The sequence below is a fragment of the Gilbertella persicaria genome, assembly GCF_025201335.1.
Source record: "Gilbertella persicaria strain CBS 190.32 chromosome Unknown B0P05scaffold_40, whole genome shotgun sequence".
Lineage (NCBI taxonomy): Eukaryota > Fungi > Mucoromycota > Mucoromycetes > Mucorales > Choanephoraceae > Gilbertella > Gilbertella persicaria.
In genome coordinates this window covers 139,056-159,166 of record NW_026252001.1, presented here as the reverse complement: position 1 = coordinate 159,166, position 20,111 = coordinate 139,056, and the positions used below count along the sequence as shown (strand labels likewise).

Sequence of the window (20,111 nt, the reverse complement as noted above, 5' to 3'; positions counted from 1 at the left end):
TATGAATTATTTTCCTTCTTTTAATTATTTCTTTATGCATCTTCATTTTTCACTTCATCAGTTTCCATAGAGACATTTTGCTCTTGCCTTTTCCAATACTAGTTATATAAAAACTAAATATATTTATGCCAAAAGTATATTTACTGGAAAAGATTTATCGATTCAATGACAGGACGATAGTATGCCATTAATTAACTAAACTACTCTAATCTGTATTCTGAGCTTGAAACGCGAAGAGGGTAATGGTGGCTTGTTTTTTTTTCCAATTCATAAAAAAATGACGCAGCATAAGCTATAGAAAAGTAGCTTCTTTTTTTTTCTCTCTCTTCTTTTTGTGATTGTGTTATGCTAACCTCAAAAGAAAAGCAAGGAGATATATGCTCTCTTTGTGGCTCATCTCTAGAAACATTTACAGTTAATGTAGACTGTGATGTAAAGATGTGTTCGCAATTAAAGGTAAGGAAATGAGATCTAACTTGATCTAATTTTTTATATAGTGTCCTTTTCCGTTTAATCAACAAAGCATAAGCTCTTTTATCATAGAAACACAGAATGCAGACTTCTTCAAGCTGTTTCAAGGCAAAAATCAGTCAGATCTAACTTCGTCCATCTCATTTGGCATGTTAGATCCAAGCACCCAACCATCAAAAAAGCAAAGTTCGACCAAAAAGCCTTCTATGGAAAAGAAACAAAGTCCGGTTTTACAAACGACTCCTTTAAAACGCGCCGCGTCGTCGCAGTTTGACATTGTATTGCCACCTACACCATCGAAATGTGTCAATCCTCATATACCAACTAAAACTCATACATATCCTGACTTGGCTTTACCGCCATCTACTTCTGCTACTAGTATGGCTACCAACCAACCAATCAACAGCATACCATCCAATAATAACATACCAAATGTTGTCAGCACACCTAGTAGTAGTAGTACACCAACAACACCAACAACACCATTCTCCGAGAACACAAGTCTTTCTATCGATGATATTCTTGCTATGTCTGGCGCACCATTCAATAACGATGTCATGCTAGATTTAGACAAAATGCCAAATATCTTTGACATTTTGGACACTCCTTCAATGCCTATGGATTCTTCAATCGACGAATTACTCAAGGATACTGAGTTCTTATTGTAAAAAAGAGAAGCGCTTCGGAATAAACTGTACATATTTTAAACACTTGAATGAAAGAAAGTATTGTTCTTTTAAAAATACTTATTTGACAAGCTGCCAATACAATTTTGATGAATTAATTCTATCCTTCCTCTCGCAAGTTTTTGATTCAAGAGCTTTGAGGATATATTTTACTGATGGAACACACAACTCTTCCTGAATAAATCCTGAGCAATTGACAGATACTATTATACATTTTGCATCTCTTAATAGTGAACTTCTGTTCCGTTTTATAAGCGTGGTTGACTTTAAGCTTAGTTTCAATCCTATCATTGAAATCTTGCTCTGTAGAATGCCTTACATTTCGAAAGACTATCTCTCTGCCAATAAGGCACATATTTAGATTATAGCTAATAAACTTTTATTTAAAAGCAAGATGAGATCTTATCAATGGAAAGCTGAATGCCTGTTATGAATCTATTTAGAAGCGCGATGCCAATTGAAGTAAAATGCTTGAGATATACTTGTTTGTTGCTTCAATACTTTTTAACAAGGCTTTTACTTCTTCTTTTTTGCTTTCATCATAAGCAATAGTTTGTTCACAAAACATGTCTTGATAAACCTTCAAGTCTTCATCTGAATTACGTAAAACGTCACTTAATCCTTTTACAGGAAGAAAGCTTAAACCGGTTGATTGGTCCACATCATTTCTAAGATTGCTGAATACAAAGTCCTTCCACGCAGTCTATTATTGTGGGCGAAACAAGCTGGCGCTTAGTGATATGAGCAGCTTCATACACTATTTTAATATAAATAATGAGTATATAGAACAGATAAGCACTTACATGAAATATAGCAGAGAGCAAAGACGATAGCAACTAGGTGACAAAGATGCATTGTTGTAGAAACCAAAGAAGAAAGGGCTTATGTATGTGGATACAGGTATATCTTGTTGGGTTTTTATATACAACTGCGTCTTAGAATTGGATAGAAAATGCATTTTTTTCGTCATTCTTCTAAATATTCTGTTTCTTTAGAACACGGCTTCTAAAAGATATTGTGTATTGATTGAAGCTACCATGTTAATCTATAAGGGCAGGATGAAAAAACAAGCAGCGTTATTTAAGGAAAGGTATCAGTGCAGGCTTTATGACATGTACTTATTTGTAAACATGTGTGCCTAAAGAAAGTGATTGAAGGATTTTTTTTTTGGAAGAAATACCATTACTCTGATGCAGTATGGCATCTTTTAAGGCTTTTCTTCCGAGCCATTTATTTCTTGCCTTGTTCATCACGCTATCATCTCAGATTATGTCTTGCTTCATTGCACATTTAACTTGAGTTTAATTTTGATTGATCCAGAGAGTAAATGCCACACACATCATTCAAGTTGCGAGAAGTTTTCATTATGGATATTTGGTCATGGTCTTCTAGACGGATAGCTATTGACTGAACTAAATGGCCAACATCCCATTTTTAAAATCTATGAAAAGACGACGCAGTTTCATGACATCAAATGGTAAAAAACAAAGGAATAATTAAGAGTCATTTTTTGAAATTTTAATTATGATTAAGATTATAGCTATTCAGAGATATTAGATACTGTTTGTAGTTTGTTCGTTCAATATTTGTTCATCTTGCACCAGTCTGCCTTTTGTCCTTTCATCTAGCTTTCCAAGCGTCCAAATCTGAGCAAAACGCTTAAACCTTAAAGATTTAGGATCCTTGAGTACATAGAATTCACCATCACACATAATACAGATAATGTTGTCTCGCTTAAACTTGTTATCTCGACTGAATGGCCACCACGATTTTTTCTTTTTGGTATCTTGTGGTTCGCGAAAGATTATTTCAAAAGGAGTTTCGAACTGTCCAATGCGGGATACATGCTGACGGAAGTTGGCTAATTTTTTGAGGTAGCTAAAGGTGTTTTCAATGGACATGACTTCCATCTTACCATCATTAGCTAATTGTGGTGTCCAGTTCTCAGAATCAGTGTACTTTGAACGATTCTCTACAACTTCGAGGCCGTATTTTGCTTCTCCCCACAAATCAACTTCTCTGCCCCTGATTTTTTTTAAAATGGTTAGGAACAATCTATATTTTGTATCTAGACATACCAAATATGAGGAATGTTTTGAATAACAAAGTCAATAGGATTCCTTGTCATCTTTGGGGTATTTTCATTTTCTTCTGATTGATTAGGCTGATTTTTCTCTAAAGGAGGAGGACAGACAAGCACCGTTTCATTGTTGTAAACGATCTTTTCTATGAAATGAGTAACAGAAGGGAAACGTCTCCAAAAGAGCCATTTGGCGCTTTCCGAAGCATAGACCATCATGTTGGCCCAGCGATTTCCTGCTCTATGTTTCTCAAAGCCACTTCCAACATATCCTTGAACACCAATACTCCTAAGAGGGAGAGAGAAAATGAGCATACGATCATCTATTAGGCTTCACTTACATATAATTACACATCTTTCGAACTATACTTGGAGGAACAGTATGTTGCGGTTCCTGCGAATTGATTTCTACTGCATCATGCCCATCATCGCGTTGAGGGCCAGCTAGCCTGACATAGCCCGAAGTATGTGCTGTCATCTCGACTTGCCAAATATCCAAACGAGCAGCCTCTGATTTCTCTAGTCTCTCAGTAATTAAATCTTCAAAGTATCGCAGTTTTTTGCCTAGAATGTTTGGGTGAGGAATTGTTCTTCCCCAGCCCAAGACTTGACTAAAATCATTGCCAGTACCAAACGGGATGCCTATTCAAGTTAGATACGATTTGTTTACACGAGGGTACTTACAAGAAAAGAACAGGCTATTGAGGTCGACACGATGATGAACAAGCATTTCAAATACACTCATGACAGTACCATCGCCACCTGCAGACCAGACATGTATATGGCGTGTTCTTACAGTCTCACTGATTCTACTGTTCTGTTTGCCTTCCTTATCGTCAAGCGGAGGTAGTTTATTAAACTTGGCCATTGTCTCTACAAGCTGGATGCTTTCTATACCCATCGCACGATCTTTTTCGTCCAAGATATTGTGGATTTCTACCTGAACTTGAGGAAATCGTCTTGGACGAAAATGCTGGAAAGGAAGATTAAGCAAGTCTTCACCCTTGCAATCCCCCGAGAGTGGATTGACAAATATGAAAAGGAAAATACTCGGTCGACTTTCGTCTTTTGTATCGTGAAAACGAATGGATGTGTTGATACGAGCTGACTCAAGGTTAGAAGGTCGATTCCTGGATTTGCTTAATTCAGCTTTTTCACGCAATAAATTTGGATGGTTGATGATAGGAGAAGAAGAGGAGGAAACAGAAGAGTTTTGGCTGGGCGATCCTGATTTTGTATCAGTATTGGCAGGTAGGAGTGAAGGTGTTGTACTTGTGGTTGAATCTGTTTATATTTAATAAGAAAGACATCATACATTCAAAACAATCCTACCTGTCTCATCTACACTGCTTCCTTCTACATGATCTCTCGTTATGATGTGCTTCTCGTTAAATGAGTCTGGTATAGTGTTTGGAGATAAAATGCTAGGCATACGGAGTGGTATAGAAGTAGACTAGACAACGACATCATTATTCTTTCTTTTATATGTTGCGATCGACGATTACATCATTACCTTAATTTTGATGGTTACATGTTGCGTTTGTACAATTCGGCTGATAAATATTGTCGTAATGCTAATTGTTGGCTAACCATAATTGATAGTGTAATAAAATAAACAAAGAGCCAACAGATAGTAATACTGCTCTCCTATTTCGACAAGTTGACATTATAGGCTATGAAGAGAGATGTAGCTTTCGAGGATTCTTATATTATTATCAATAGTTCTAACTTAAAAGCAATCCAATAAGGTATTTGTTCATGCTTTCGTCTTGTGCATAAATAAATAAATAAAAAAAAGGGGGGAGGGCTCTTATAAGAAGCTTTTCAAGTGATATTGTAACACAAAGCATAATAAACTATCAAGATCTGATTGTTTAAAATAATCATTCGGTAGTTGATTTAGATTTATTGTTTAAATCAAGAACGCTTTGCATAAGTATATTAGCTATAAGCTTTAAACTCATTCCGTAATGTTTTTAGTACAAACGAATCATTTGCATGCATTTGATAAATTACTGTTTTCTTTGTGTAATAAAAAAAAAGTAGCGAACTGATAGATAATTCTCTTTAGTTTTTATCTTGATTAAATTCATTTCCTTTCAGAATCAGCACATTTACACAAAAATGATTATCCTTTACAGTGGGTAAACTGTCACCTTTAAGTTGTACTATTCCAGAATATAGCTTGTTTGAAGATAGTCATTCACACAACTATCTTTCACTATTGTTGACTACTGTATTTGGTTTTGACCAATTGTTAAACATCTCATGCCCTTCAGAAAACAGGAACGTATGCTCTTGTTCTTTCTTTTATGCTCAAATTAAAACTTTCTATAGTAAAAAAAAAAAGAGCCCTTAAAAGTTGCATTTCTGCCTATAGTCTCTAGTATTAAATTAGTGAAAATAGAGAGAAAGAGTTATAATGGCCTGTTATGCTGATCAGTCTTATAGCATAGTTTCACTAATGGGTCAAGAATGGAAATTATCATCTAAGACGTCACTCCTAGTTTCTATTGGATGGGAAAATCAGATTAAAATGCTTTTCACTTTTTTCTCTCTCTTTTATTCAACTCGTCTCATTGATACATCATGGTTCCTCATGATGCCAGACGAGTCTCAGAAGAAGACTTGGACGTCTTGAACTTGATAGAATACGAGCAACACTTGTCTAAGGGTAACAAACGTCGTATCAGCAACGACAATAGTGTTTCTTCTACAACAAGTCTCGATAATACTAACAATGGTCTATTTGGTCAAGACCTTGAAATAAAGCCTGAAATTGATACAGGAGCAGTATCCAAATCTATGTTCTCTTTTAAGAAGTTATGGAAGTATATGGGACCAGGTAAACAATACTATATTCAAAATATCTTTATTCATTCTTTGTAGGCTGGCTAATGTATGTTACTTTGATTTATGCATTCATAACTGATTTAAAATAGGTCCATTGCTTATCTTGATCCGGGAAATCTTGAATCTGATTTGCAAACAGGTGCTGTAGCTGGTTGCAGTCTACTTTGGCTCTTATTTTGGGCTCATGTCATAGGTATGGTATCCACCATAAGATATGCCTATTAATGTTCTTTTTAGGCCTATTCTTTCAATTATTATCAGCTCGACTAGGCACAATCACAGGCAAACATCTCGCTCAGCTTATTCGACAAAGTTATTCAAAACGCATGACGATTGTCTTGTGGACATTTGCACAATTAGCTATCATTGGCGCCGACATTTTAGAAATTGTAGGTACAGCAGTCGCCTTACACATCCTTCTCAGACTTCCTTTATGGGCGGGTGTACTCATGACGGCCACAGATACGTTCACTTTTATGATGATTCAGCGATACGGTATACGACGTCTTGAAGCCTTCTTTATGGTCCTTATTACCATGATGGCTGCCTGCTTTTGGATCGAGTTGTTTCAATCCAAGCCAGATGTCAGCAAAATCATTCAAGGCGTGGTGATACCCTATGTACCGAAAAACGCTGAATTCCAAGCAGTGGCCATGCTAGGTGCCATTGTCATGCCTCACAATATGTTTCTCCATAGTGCACTTGTGATGTCTCGGGATTTAGGTCAACAGCCCTCCATTCGTAAATTGAAGGAAGCTAATTTCTACTTTGCGATTGAGTCCATATTAGCATTAAGTGTTTCCTTTTTTGTTAATTTGGCAATTGTGGTTGTGTTTGCTCAAGTCTTTCACAAGTCGGATCAGACAGGACCTATCAAAATCCCTGGGCTAGACGATGCTGATGAAGTCCTGAGTGGCACATTAGGTTCTGCTGCTAAATATCTGTGGGCTGCTGGTTTGCTTGCTGGTAAGATAGATAGATATATAAAACGACCTCTTAACACGCACCATAGCTGGGCAAAGTTCAACGATGACAGGCACACTTGCAGGTCAATATGTGACAGAAGGGTTTTTTGGTAATATCTTTAAAAAAGATTGGCATCGTGTTGCAGCCACACGTAGTATTTCTCTTATTCCTGGTATGTTGGTTGCTATTTTTGCTGTAGATCATTTTGATACCATGGGCGAGTTGCTGAATGTATTGCAAAGGTAACATTTATTAAAAAAAACAAAACAAGATTGACCACAGTCATAGTGTGTGCTTACCCACGGTGCTTATTCCAATCATCAAAATTTCAACATCACCTCATGTCTTGTCAAACGAATTTAGACCTTCCACTTTAATGCAAATTGCTTGTTGGACATTGACTTTGATTGTGATTGCATTCGACATTTTATTGTTTATCAAGCATGCTGTGGACCAAACATCTGCTATTGCTATCAGTGTTATTGGCACCATTTATATTCTGTTTTTAGTCTATCTTGTGTGGACACCTATTGAGTCTTCAGAACATACACATGATGGCTGGATGAGCCTACCACAACACGAAGAAGAACAAGGCAGTGACAATGAAACAACACCTTTTCATGCCCATAGCAACAACAACAACAACAACAACAACAACAGCAGCAGCAGCAGTAGTAGTAGTAGTAGTAGTAATAGTCAACATCATAGACAAAGTAAACCAAACGATCATGAAACTACAGAAGAGGTTTATGCTCTCTAATACTTTCATTCAATTACATAGCATTCTCTTACATTACCGCATACCAGATTATACATATTTATTTTAAACAAGAAATAAAAAAAAGTTCAAATGGATATTTGAAGTTGATAGATGGATGTCATGTGTGGGTTTTTTGAGTTTGTCATGCTAAAAAAAAGTGCTTGTCTAGGATCATTTGTAGAAGAGATAAACTTGATGCGATTTCCCTTGATTACTTGAATTAATTCATACTAAAGACTGAGGTTAATTTAAACAAAGTAAGTGCTTTACTTACTTTATCAATACTTCTGATTTCAATCACTGTAGAAGAGAACCCAATCAAGTAATGGTTGATGAAAGCAACATAGTTTACTTGAGACTCAAACTTGATTTTAGGCGTCAGTTGTTTAGTCGATAGCTTTTGGAATAAAGCTACTGTATATACACATTGTCCATCACACACAATACCATAATGATGATAGTGTTGGGAGAGTGGAATAAGTGCTATATTTGCACCAATGTAGACCCAATTGGCGGCCGAATGCAAAAACAGAGAAGGCTCACATAGAACATCAATTCTCTCTATACCATATTGTTCTGATCGAACAAAGACAGCATCAGCTATGATATGCAACTCGGTAGGATTCTTTACTGTCACTTTATATTCTGATCCAAACTTCTTGTACCAGCTTTTTGATGCTGCGTCTTCAACAGTAGGAACAACAACCACAAGCCAGGTTGATTTTAGTCGTCGTGTAAGGTACATGATCACCGGTTGATTTCTGATCTTGCCTACTGAAAAACTAATGATATTGGATTGCTTAATGACATAGCTGTCTATATCTTGTTGTTGATGCAGGAAACACTGTCTTAATGAATGTAGACTGTAGGCTATTAAGAATTGGTCTTTGTTGTCTTGTATTAAGGCAATCAGCTTGTCATCTATCACGGCCAATTGTCGTACATCACGGTTCGGTAGCACTAACTCAAACGCGCTTGAACCATTGCGTGAGCCTATCCAGATACCAGTCTGTGTTCCTATTGCCACCAAATATTCATGCTGATCATAAACTACAAGAAACATGAGTCTAACATCGAAATAACAACTGTTAAAAGCATACCAAATGCACAAGCACATTTTGTTCTTTCAATTGCATTGCCATTGCTTGTATCATTCTGAACAGGCAACGACTTACAAATCATTTTCTTATTGAATGCTTTGTGTTGCTTGTCCAAATTCACGATGATATCTCGAATCATAGTCTCCCAAACCAATCGGTCCGATCTGGCATTGAATTCTAGCTTGAACGTGTTGTCTGGATATGCCAGATGGCAAATCTTGAGTGTTCTTCTCTGTTGTTGACTGGACGTTCCTTCTGGCTTTGTCTTTTTAGACCCACTTCGGAATAACAGCGCAGGTGCAGAATCTCTTCTTAGCACCGGTACCTCAACATGAGTAGGCGAACTAGGAACAGAGAGAGCGCCTGTACTCCATCTGTTTTTCAACTTGAGAAACTTGGTCTTGACTTGAAAGATCTGGGTTTTTCGCATGGCCGGGTCTGGCTTGTGCTTGATTTTGGCGAGTAATTTATCATTGCGGTTTGGTGGATACCAACTGTAGCTTCGGCGGTTGATGGTCTCTCGTCCTTCTTGAGCAGAGCCCTCTGAATTGATACTCTTTTGTTGCCTTAGTGTATTGATCAAGTAGAGTGGAGTAGATACCATAGAGGTAGAGGCAAATGAGAGACGCCGTATCATGGAAGTAGTCGTGTTTGAATCAATGGCTAAAAAACGAATAGGAATGCACTGAATGACAATGTATTCTGTTATTTCATTCATCACCCGAGGATGCGTCAGTACCAAAGCATGCGAAAATAAGAACATATGGCAAAGCATAGGTAAAAGAGGATGACTAGAACGAGCCAGCCACAGCACTTCTTCACGTATCAATTTGCTATGCTTGGGTAAAGCTAATAGTTGCAGTTCATTTGAGTGTTGATGGCTCTGTACATAGATTGAGATCAGCAGTTCTTCAAAACGGAGATCTTGAGGAGACACATTGAATGTCGAGCAGTTCATACGGCACAGCGTGTCATGGAGAATAGCCAAGGATGCTTTGAGTGAGAGTTGGTCTGCATCATCTATGGTGTTTTTGAGAATTGCTTCTACAATGAGTTTAAATTTGCCTATCCAGAATGTGGGAGAGGTAAGGTAATGCACAAGTCCTAGCCTTCGAGTGCATTTTTTTGCGTTTTGCGCTTCTAGAAAGCGAGCGAAATGTGCATTATGTTTGTGTTCAATTGTCATGCAGTGAATTGCTTTAATGTGGTTGGAAACATACTGAATATAAGGCTCAACCAAACTTGTTGCATGCTGCATAATCAAGCTACCAATACGTCCAACAAAGAAACTGGATTGCCGATTATGACAAGTTAATTTGTCATAGAATGCATGATGTAAGTGTGCAATGTCAAGATAGTTACCAAATACATTATTGTGAAACCTTTGTCGACGGGAAGGATGGCTGATAATCTCGGTTGATTCGAGTAAAGGAATAGCATAGACTTGATCTAGAATATCAAGATCATGACAGTAGTTTTGTTCTGTCAACAAGAGTTCTGCAATTCCAGCTTGTCGTTTGAGTTCTTTTCGGTTGGTTGAGTCTCTGATATGGTGAGGAATACTTTCAATCCAGTCTTTGGGAATTTTCTACATCTTATTTTAGTGTGTAACCTTGTACGATTCTTGTACCTGTTGTGCGTTTGTATAACCATTACAAAATACTTTTTCTTCATTCAATGTCTCTTTGAAGCTGTGTTGGTTTGTCATCCGCAATGGACTCGATACACGCTTGTTTGGACACAAGGGCGAGTAACATGTAATATGGCTTGATTGGCAAGATGGAGAATAGCATTTAGTCAGTGGTATAAAAACGCCTGATAGATTAAACTTGTATTGTTGGTTTATGCCGAGATGAATGGAGTCTTTGATAGGGTTTAATAGTTGGTTATTGATAAAGCAGTCGAGCAATTGCGCATGTACTAAATCGTCTTGTTCATGTAAAAAGTAGCCAATGGTATTCTAATTCGAGCAACATGTTATTATGAATGCAATGCCCAAAACTGGTAATTTCCTTACCAACGCTTCTTGTTTTGTCAGATTCAAATAAGCAACAGTATTGACGAATAAGGATGATAAATTAGATAAAAGTGGGGTTGGAAGTTGCTTAGAAGACAAATGACATTCCTGGTGCTTCCATGATGCTTCTACGCTACTGTCTAACCAAGTTGTCTTGTTCTACAAGTGTTAATTGTTTGGATATGTTCTAAACTAATTATTACCAAAGGATGTGGCATAAAGAAACTAAGAAAAAAAAATAATAATAAAATTAAGAGAGAAGAAAAAAGAGTAATTGATACTGAAAGTAATACGAGTTGATCTCTTTTAAACCAGTTATAGCAATGAAGGACAACTTGTCTTATCGTTTGAATTATCATGTGTTTTTTAAAAAAAAAAAAAAATGCGTTATTGTTCAGAGTAAGAAAGTGTCCAATAAAATGAAAGCAGTACATGCGTCTTTCTTTTCCGATCAAAAAATTTACCGCTGCTATGTTGAACTGTTTTTAATCATCTGCGGTGAATTGCAGCATGATTACGCAGGTGAATCTATTCGGCATACTTCAACAGGATTCTTTCTAGATTTTTTTTTTCCAAAAAAAAAGAAGCCGGTTTTCTTTCTTAATTCATTCGTATAATTTCAATTCTGTGGTTATCAGATAGTGATATCATCTTTCAAGTGAGAATTTTGTTATCTCTGAAAAATCAGTTTGATATCATATGCTTATGGTTTAACAAGAACCATTTTGATTCTGCCATACTTGCCATTTCATGCAAGCTTGAGCCATTATTCAACTGAGTTCCAACAAGTATTACTCGGTTGATTGACATGCATGATTTTTTTTTTCTTGTTCACTTGAAATTCAGCATACAAATGTTGGTATAAAAAAATCTAACCCCGGTAGTCAAACTGCTCTTTTTAACTTATATTAAATATGGCAAACGAATTCAAGGTTTTCGTCTATATCACAGCCATTCTCGGTACTGGTTATGGCCTCATGAAATATACCGTGCCCGATGAAGAAACGATGAAGAAGGTAATTTCAGTTTGTATGATCTCGTCTAACTTTATAGCGTCTTGATCCTGCTTTAAGAAGAGAATATGAACAAGTCAAAGCAGCTAATCGTGAAAAGGGTCAGCATATGATGGATCTTATGCGAGAAGCAGCCGAAACAAACAAGCCTGCTTGGGAAATTGCCAATGATCAACTCAACCGTAACAGCAAATAAACGCGATAAAAACTACAAACTTTTTTTTAATTATTATTATTAAATGGTACATGATCTCTCTTAGATCTTTTTCTTCTTTTGTTGCTTCTTGATCGAACGTTGACGTTCTTTTTCTTCCCATTTACGTTGTTCGGCAGGACTCAATTTCTTGATACGTTCTTCTTCAACACGTTTAGCTTCAGCCTTCTTCTTGGCCAGTTCTTCAGCACGGTCAGCAGCTACTTTCTTGTGATATTCTTTGGCAAGTTCTTCGCGGTTTTTGTTAATCTTGTTCTTGACCTAAATAGAAAGTATGAGTTATTATTTCACTATCGTGGGGTTATATTACATCAGCAGGAAGTCTCAATTCGCTCACAACATCAGGTACTTTACAAGCCAATTCAACAAAAGGATCGAATTTTTCAGAATTTTGCATGACAAATGAAAGAGAGACAGTAACATAGTTATCTGTTTGATACCTATTACTGATTTAGTATCCTGCATAAACCAAACTTTGCTTACAATTCAGGTTCTTCAGCAGGCAAACTAGAAATGACCAAGGATTCAAGTCTATCAGCATGCTCGAAGATAATATCACCCACTTGAGTAGATAAAATCAAATCAGCTAATTTCTGAGTCTCAGAGTAAATGACAAGATTGGTAGGAAGTACTTTGCTAGAAGCAATTTTAGCAGCACGTCTCTGCATAACATTAGCCGTATTTTATGACCTCCTTTGCTTACCAAATCAAAACGAGTCTTGGAAAGTTCAGTAGCCAAGTCCTTTTTGATAACAGCAAATACAAACTTTTCAGACAATCCCTTATCCAAATGTAATGTCAAATCCTACATATTTGTTTAAGAAACAACTACTACTTTTAAGTATCTTTTACTTACAACATGATCAACAGAAGCCTTTGTAAAGCCAGTCAAAGAGAGAACTTTAGTAGTGAAAAGTGTCAACAAATCATGTCTAGGTTTCAACTAGTTCTTTTTGTATCAATTTCACCATCTTCTTTTGACCAAATTACCTTAAGCCACCAGTGACCAAATTGAAGATTGCGTCTACCAGAAGTGTACAAAAGATAATCAGCAGGACCATCCATCATCAATACAGACTTCTCATTGGATTTTTTATCACCCACAAGAGCAAATTGACTTTCGAGATAATCAATTTGACCATTTAACCTATTGTTTTGTTAGTCATTGTAGATAGACATATAACATACCATGTTTTTGCCTTGGACAAATTAGCAGACTTTCCTTTAGACCAAACCAAAAGGTAAACGAGGAAAGCAGACAATAACACAAATTCCATTTTAAAGTCTCTTATTTCAAAAGCTGAATTTTACATTAATATACGATGCAACTATCATATGTTTTGCTTACGTCTGACCATAACATTGTCAGCAGAGACTAGAAAAGATGATGAGCAATGGATTGTCTTATACGCGTATATTCAACTTACTTTCAATAGGTTCCTTTTTCTCGGTCTCTTGTGCAGAGGCAAAAGAGGTAACAGCCATAACAGCTAAAGAAGTAAGCAAGCTTGACATTCTATGATTTCACACTATGGAAAAAAGAAAGAAAGAGAGAGAGAGGAGGGGAGGGTGTACGAGCAAAGATCTCTTGGGATTCAAGAACCGAACACTTTTGATAATGTAATGAGTTCGATTGGCTGTGACTACCAATTTTCTTGTGCAGTTGATGGAGAGCAATGCAGCAGAGAGGTAAATAAAAAGAAGGTGATAGAGGGAACACTCTATTTACTCAGAAAATGAATAGATAGAAAGTATAGCTGAAGGGTTTTTAGTACGTTGAACCTTCCTCAATTCATTCCATGATGCCTATCTGCTTATGTGTCTATAATTCCCGTCTATTTGATAAATTACAGGTTTCTTTGTTAAGTAGACAACAATAGAATGGGGCCAATCAAAAAATAAATCCAAACGGGGAGGAGGAGGGGTTCTCTTTCTAAGTGTTATGCTTACAACAATTACTTTTTTAAATTCGACATGTTTACTCAGAAAATGGCTACGGTTTGAGTGGATATTAGAGTAAATTCGTTATACGTCTTTTATCACTCTAGCGCTCTATTTTGTTAATCTATAGTAGATTTTAAGAAATCTTAATGCAGACAATTGTATCTGAAAATGCTTATATGCTAAGTTGATTACTTTATAGTAGTTGCTGTATTAGATTCTGTATACATCAGCTAGAGAGCAATGTGTTTTGTTGTAAAAAAGAGAAGGAAATGAAGAAGTCATTTGCTCATGCACCTTTCAAAGTAGCCAGGGAAACACATTGATTGGATAAGCCATTCAACTTCGAATACGGTATTTTCTATACCTAGGTAAGGTTCATATTGCTCAATAAGCCCAAATTCTTGTTCAGTTGACCTGAAGAGTTGTAAGAGTAGTGACTTTTAACCGTGTAGTTGTGTCTGTTCAGTGTTTTGCTTCTTTGGCGCTGTTGAGATACAACGTTGCACTAAGGCTTGTGTAATCAAAGGCTAGGGACAATAACTGATGTTTAGGCTTGATCTTCATCGAATCCAAAATATGTTTGTGCTGTGTTTTCTTTCACTAGTGTGTCCCCTCTCCTTCTAGTTTTTACTTCTCTTTTTTGTTGTATCTGTGTTGCATTTACAGAAAGATTGGATACTTTTCTCCGTTTATGTTGTTCGTTTAATTCGTGTTTTATCGTTCCCAAAGAAGCTACAAAAAGCCTTCTCTTGCAAGTATTGCAATATTGATTAGCTAACGATTTATGTTTATTCTTTTTTCTTTGGATTGAGGAAGGTTTTGTTGGTGTCTTTAATGTAAGTAATAGCTCTCTTTCTTGATTGACAGTCAGTGCTTGTCGTTGAATAATTTTTATGCTTACATATTGTCACTCACGTTTGTTGCTTTAATGTTGTCTTTAAGTTTTAGTACGAATAGATCAGACCATAGTTCGTTTATAAACTACAACGATATTGCTTTCAATATGCTATAAAATTACGTTCTCTTTTTGCATCTGAAGTCCAGTCTTTGTGACAATCGAATCAAATCGCGATTTGTAAATGTCAGAATAACATCGGAATTTGAGCACAAAACCATCCTCCACAGGACATCTATTGTTGTGCTAAAAGTTGCTCTTTTTAGCCTTAGAAATGCCATGTACTATAGCAAATTCTAGTCAAAAGCATACGATTTATCAGATAGTGTAGAATAAGTGCATACTTAATAGTCAATATCTACTGAAAAGAGCCTCTTTTCTTTCAATTACAGTATGCAATGGCCTTTAATTGCATTTATATGTGTATAAATAGGCTTGAAGCATCTTCATTTGTCTGAAAGAGAAGAAGATTTATACGGGTTGTGCTTAGTACCCTTAAGCGTAGTAAACACAGTTGAAACTGTAAAGCGATTTCACTAATGTTTATTTCAAGAAAATCGTCGTAGCTTTCAAAAACTAATTGAACAGATAAGACAATATTTAGGTGCTTCTGAGGAAAAGAAAGCGAGTTTATTAAGATGAAAAAGTTGAGTTCATTTGAGTATTGCCTTCGAATCTGCACTCAAAGCTTATTGTACACTATAATCAGTTGAAAAGAGGCCCTTTTCAGTAGATATTGACTAGTAAGTGGGCACTTTTGCATCATTTGACGCATAAAAAATAGGCAAATAATATGGGCTGTAATACATGATACTTATGAGATCAAGAAGAATAGTATTTGGATACAATATTTAGATACCACTCGAAGTGAATGTACGTTGATTTATTGTCAAGAAGTTTATACTTTTTTTGCGTCTATTTCTTTTAGTACTTTGTCTAAATGCGTATTCAAGTACTCCTCAATGTCTAAAAGGAAGCATGAGAATGGCTCTATATCATACTCTGAGTTACCTCTAAGTCCCATATCACTCTTCAATATCAGCATATCTTTGCTTCCTGTCTCTGCAGGCAGTTCAAATTGAGAAGACAAGATCAAGACAGGTATTTTACCCCACCATTTTTCTGGCTGTAACTGTGGCAACCATGTACTCAATTTTTTAGCAACCACTTCTGTATCTACTAATGGACCAAACATAATCATGTTATTCCTTAGAACATCTTCTGACTGCCATTCTATTTTAGGCTGTCTATGCTGTTGATAGAGCTTTTCTGCAAACTCTTTTGCTAATGACTTGTTCATTGTTGGTTTTGTTTCTTTTTGGATCATGTCTTGCACAGCATCGAGATCTGATTGTAAAATGGGAATGTCTAGTTGTTGACATAATTGAAAAAAAATTTGCGCTTTCACCCATTCTGAGTCGTGTGTATCAAACAAGCCCACAGCTGTTGGTGCCTTAGACTTTCTTTGTGATTTAGAGTAGAATTCAAGTTTGACAGGTACACTTTTTCTTTTTGTGTGTGATAATTGTAATAGCTCATTCAGTTTTTGAAGTGATTCTGCATTTGTCTTTTTCCTTAGAGTGTCAAATTGGAAGAAGTCTGGGTGGGTTTGTAATACGAGCTTTTTCAAATAAGGCTTCAAGATAATGCTGGATCGATTCATAAAGAGAAAAAAAAGAGAGACAGAGACGCGTGTGACCGTGTTCTCATTAGCGAAAAGGGCTAACTTGCATTTTTTTCCATCCTTGTTTATTTTTGTCATCCTCATCATTGATTATGGTTCAAACCAAAGAAACATCAGGAAAACCACAGGAATATGTCTTAATATCTATAGACGAGAAAAATGATGTATATAAAGCTATTGGAATGTAAATGTTATGTGTTTGTAGTTTAGATAGACTTATACTCTCTTAGTTACAAAGAACAAGAACAAGCGTATGCAGCTGCTCTTGTCAGTCAAATGCAATTTATAGAGATTTCATCAGAATCCTGGCCAAAAGTAATGTTAGAACAGCAGCAAGAAAACATTGTTGGATTGTGCAACAGAATAAAAGAATTAAGCACATATAAAGAGAGGTTTGAGCAAATGACAGCTCAATGCGAACAAATATTGAAGGGCACATTGCATACTCGCTTTCATGTCCTTGCCAAAGATACCAGTAAAAAAGAACAAGTGATCAGCGAATCAATATTCAAGACAAAATTACGAAATTTTCTGGATGTACTTCAAACTAAGTCAGACGTGGAAGAAGATTTAGGCAATAGTGATGACGAGGATGATGAAGAAGAGGAAGAAGAAGAAGAGGAGGAGGAGGAAGATCTTGAAGAGGAAGAAGAAGACCTAGAAGAAGAAGAAGATTTAGAAGAAGAGTCTGAAGAAGAGCAGCCAAGTACGACAAATGTTGTTCCTGAAACAACAGAAGATGAACTTGAAGAAGAAGAAGAAGGAGGAGGAGGAGGAAGTGCGCTAAAAAGAGATGCTTCTGCGTTAGATGAAGACGAAGAAGAGGATGAAATAGAGGAAGACGATGATGAACTAGAAGAAGATGATGAAGTACTCAAAAAAAGACGTACTATGGCATAGCTGATATCATTATGCTCTTAGCATTACACAATAAGATCATTGGTTGAAATTTTAAGTTTTTTAAAGAAAAAATCTATTTCATCATGCTGCATATATATATATATATATATATATATATAAACTAATCTACCATGTATAATAGCCTTTTTTTAAAAAAATAAAATAAAAAGGAGATCTCGTCATTTCTTTACTTTTCTTTTACTTTTACTCTTCTACAAAAATGGAAACAATTCAACAAGAAAATAATTATCAAAACAAAGTATCTCCTTTTGATGAAAAGACAGAACAACCCAATACGAAAATAACAGCAGGCCAAACTGGTTTACCTTGGTTGACTCATGATGCTGATGCTGAAGGATTTAATGAAGCATCTTCTTCATCTCCTCCACCTAAATTTATGGCCAAACCCAAGGCTACTTCATTGGTTCGATTGCCGACTAGAAAGAGAACAATGCAGAAGCATATCTATAGTATGCGTGAAGGACTGAATCCTGTCAAGACACTCTGTAGTCGACTTTTAAGTTGGCAAATCTCTGTCAAATACTTGGTGAGTCTATAATTTTTTAATATTAAAATGACACTAATCCATATAAAATAGCTTAGCATGTTTCAGCGTATAAAAAAAGTTGAATCCGCCACAGGCAAAGGATATCGAAAAATTGACACTAAGTCGACTATCCCGAGTAAAATTCAAAATCAGTTTAAATCGTCTGATGGCGTACAAGATGCATGGACCGCATTCAGGCAATTCACTCGTGAAAATAGCTTAATTCACCAGGACTTTGTTGATTTCATTGAGAATGAAATCAAGCCTACATTGCATGTTATGCTGAAAGATATCAAGGATATGACACAAACATTAAAGCATGACAAAAAACTGCATACAGCTACATTGTGGAATTGTCGTAAACGTGCTGATAAAGTAATCACTCGACTGAATGCTGATATATATAACACACAAAAGACTTTGGAGAAAGTAAAAGGGCCTTATGTTATCCCTAAACGCGATCCTTTATTGACAAAATACGGTAAGTCTAGTTTAAATAAAGCATCCAACCCACTCAATTATAGTTGTTATTCGTACTGTCAGAAATCTTTATCAGCATGAAAATCAATTGCACAAAGACTTCCTCGAAACACAGGATAAATACCGTCAATTTGAACAAGAAAAGATTATTAGTGCCTATACTCAACTCTTTCAATCATTCGAAACCTATCGCATCAATCACCATCTTGAAAATCTGGAAGGTGTGAATAAAGTTGCTGCCATCTTTAATGCGATCGAAAATGATGCTGAATGGGTGGATTTCTTCAACCATCATGACAATGAATTAGTTAAACCTAAAGCAGCCTACAAGAGTGAACAAGAGCCTGATTTTCCTAATGCTTCTCATCCTCTTGTTCAGCCATTAGCTATTAGTACATTGCAAAAGCATCACAGCAAGAAATGGACAGATGCTTTCTATGTGTTGAGTCCAGGTAAAGTATAGCAATATCTTTGTGCAAACTAATGATATATTTAGTTGGATTGTTGTATCGTTATAAGTCAGAAAAAGACTTGCTTCAATCTCCTTTTAAACCGGACATGACCATGTTTATTCCTAAATGCGCAATCCTTATTAGTTCAAATAAGGATCTTTTGCAGCTTGAGGGTAAACCTTTGAAAGGACTTTTTGCAAGCAAGAGAATTGTTCAATTGTCCAGTACAGATCCTGCTCTGATTAGACACTGGATTGATTTGATGAGTCCTATGGCTATTCAACAAGAAACAGCTGTTATTGATGTTCATCCTCCACCTCAACAAGAAGCCACACATCCTCCACCTCAGCAAGAAATCACTCAGCAAGAGACTATCCCACTAGAACAAGACGCTCGATCGATGCACTCCAAAGTGCAAGATGAAAATGATGTCAAGGATGCTAAATTAACTAATGCTGGTGACACAAGTGCTGCTGCTGATGAAAGCAGGTCGGTAGTCGAATCTATAAACAACAATGCAAGTCAAGGGCATGTTAGTGAACCTGCCGATGATCGAGACCAAGAGATTGAGCATCAGGTGCACGTAAGAACTCCAACTGCTGAAGTACTTTATGATACAAAGGGAGGTCAGACAAATGACCGTATGCCAGGTCCTACGCGAGAAGGAAGTGAATTATACTGGGATACTACTTCTTAAATACTTTTTAATATACTGATAATAAATATACATGTTATGATTACCTTTATTTTTTTTGAGTTGAGGCTTTGTGTCACTTTCCATTTCAAGTGTAGATAATTCTGTTAGTTTTTAATAGATATTTACGTTTTTATAGGCACAATCACAAAGAATTGGATAGCTTTGATTCGAGATTTATGCGCAAGAAATGCCTTGTTCTAAATTCACTGAAATATTAGTACAGATAAAAGAAAGCTGAATGGTTTTCTTTGGTTGTGTATACTTTTATTTCAAAAAACAAAAATTCATTCAAGTCTTGATCCGTGTTGAGAATATGATAGAAACAACATTCATACCTTGTCAAAAACAAACT

The 20,111-nt window shown here is 36.2% G+C and overlaps 9 protein-coding genes across 9 annotated transcripts; 5 read left to right on the top strand and 4 right to left on the bottom strand.

Moving 5' to 3' along the window:
• The first annotated feature begins 222 nt into the window (after positions 1 to 222).
• B0P05DRAFT_554534 (uncharacterized protein) lies at positions 223 to 1,231 on the top strand. The gene is made up of 2 exons (XM_051579687.1): positions 223 to 456; positions 498 to 1,231. Exons 1-2 carry the CDS (start codon positions 346 to 348, stop codon positions 1,137 to 1,139), a joined length of 753 nt encoding a protein of 250 aa, XP_051431911.1. The 5' UTR covers positions 223 to 345; the 3' UTR covers positions 1,140 to 1,231.
• A 1,430-nt stretch (positions 1,232 to 2,661) lies between these two features.
• Positions 2,662 to 4,691, bottom strand: B0P05DRAFT_554532 (ATP-NAD kinase-like domain-containing protein). The gene is made up of 5 exons (XM_051579686.1): positions 4,570 to 4,691; positions 3,922 to 4,521; positions 3,579 to 3,879; positions 3,236 to 3,526; positions 2,662 to 3,182 (listed from the first exon to the last, which is right to left on the bottom strand). Exons 1-5 carry the CDS (start codon positions 4,667 to 4,669, stop codon positions 2,711 to 2,713), a joined length of 1,764 nt encoding a protein of 587 aa, XP_051431910.1. The 5' UTR covers positions 4,670 to 4,691; the 3' UTR covers positions 2,662 to 2,710.
• A 1,105-nt stretch (positions 4,692 to 5,796) lies between these two features.
• B0P05DRAFT_554528 (natural resistance-associated macrophage protein-domain-containing protein) lies at positions 5,797 to 7,718 on the top strand. The gene is made up of 5 exons (XM_051579685.1): positions 5,797 to 6,082; positions 6,127 to 6,136; positions 6,180 to 6,283; positions 6,328 to 7,056; positions 7,103 to 7,718. Exons 1-5 carry the CDS (start codon positions 5,827 to 5,829, stop codon positions 7,300 to 7,302), a joined length of 1,299 nt encoding a protein of 432 aa, XP_051431909.1. The 5' UTR covers positions 5,797 to 5,826; the 3' UTR covers positions 7,303 to 7,718.
• A 184-nt stretch (positions 7,719 to 7,902) lies between these two features.
• B0P05DRAFT_590041 (uncharacterized protein) lies at positions 7,903 to 11,151 on the bottom strand (the record flags this gene model as incomplete). Its single annotated transcript, XM_051582777.1, has 6 exons — positions 7,903 to 8,046; positions 8,091 to 8,866; positions 8,917 to 10,504; positions 10,547 to 10,876; positions 10,934 to 11,092; positions 11,137 to 11,151. The coding sequence occupies 6 exons, from the start codon at positions 11,149 to 11,151 to the stop codon at positions 7,903 to 7,905; spliced, it is 3,012 nt and encodes a 1,003-aa protein (XP_051431908.1).
• Positions 11,152 to 11,548: 397 nt separating this feature from the next.
• Positions 11,549 to 12,188, top strand: B0P05DRAFT_640023 (uncharacterized protein). Its single transcript, XM_051583732.1, has 2 exons — positions 11,549 to 11,949; positions 11,987 to 12,188. Exons 1-2 carry the CDS (start codon positions 11,848 to 11,850, stop codon positions 12,140 to 12,142), a joined length of 258 nt encoding a protein of 85 aa, XP_051431907.1. The 5' UTR covers positions 11,549 to 11,847; the 3' UTR covers positions 12,143 to 12,188.
• B0P05DRAFT_554517 (uncharacterized protein) lies at positions 12,189 to 13,730 on the bottom strand. The gene is made up of 9 exons (XM_051579684.1): positions 13,588 to 13,730; positions 13,509 to 13,535; positions 13,349 to 13,460; positions 13,151 to 13,307; positions 13,017 to 13,103; positions 12,864 to 12,965; positions 12,644 to 12,822; positions 12,471 to 12,600; positions 12,189 to 12,421 (listed from the first exon to the last, which is right to left on the bottom strand). The coding sequence occupies exons 1-9, from the start codon at positions 13,673 to 13,675 to the stop codon at positions 12,203 to 12,205; spliced, it is 1,101 nt and encodes a 366-aa protein (XP_051431906.1). The 5' UTR covers positions 13,676 to 13,730; the 3' UTR covers positions 12,189 to 12,202.
• A 2,167-nt stretch (positions 13,731 to 15,897) lies between these two features.
• B0P05DRAFT_590038 (uncharacterized protein) lies at positions 15,898 to 16,662 on the bottom strand (the record flags this gene model as incomplete). Its single annotated transcript, XM_051582776.1, has 2 exons — positions 15,898 to 15,965; positions 16,011 to 16,662. The coding sequence occupies 2 exons, from the start codon at positions 16,660 to 16,662 to the stop codon at positions 15,898 to 15,900; spliced, it is 720 nt and encodes a 239-aa protein (XP_051431905.1).
• A 113-nt stretch (positions 16,663 to 16,775) lies between these two features.
• B0P05DRAFT_590037 (uncharacterized protein) lies at positions 16,776 to 17,583 on the top strand (the record flags this gene model as incomplete). Its single annotated transcript, XM_051582775.1, has 2 exons — positions 16,776 to 16,867; positions 16,914 to 17,583. 2 exons carry the CDS (start codon positions 16,776 to 16,778, stop codon positions 17,581 to 17,583), a joined length of 762 nt encoding a protein of 253 aa, XP_051431904.1.
• Positions 17,584 to 17,673: 90 nt separating this feature from the next.
• B0P05DRAFT_554509 (uncharacterized protein) lies at positions 17,674 to 19,808 on the top strand. The gene is made up of 4 exons (XM_051579683.1): positions 17,674 to 18,130; positions 18,182 to 18,611; positions 18,655 to 19,062; positions 19,107 to 19,808. The coding sequence occupies exons 1-4, from the start codon at positions 17,804 to 17,806 to the stop codon at positions 19,757 to 19,759; spliced, it is 1,818 nt and encodes a 605-aa protein (XP_051431903.1). The 5' UTR covers positions 17,674 to 17,803; the 3' UTR covers positions 19,760 to 19,808.
• Positions 19,809 to 20,111: the final 303 nt, after the last annotated feature.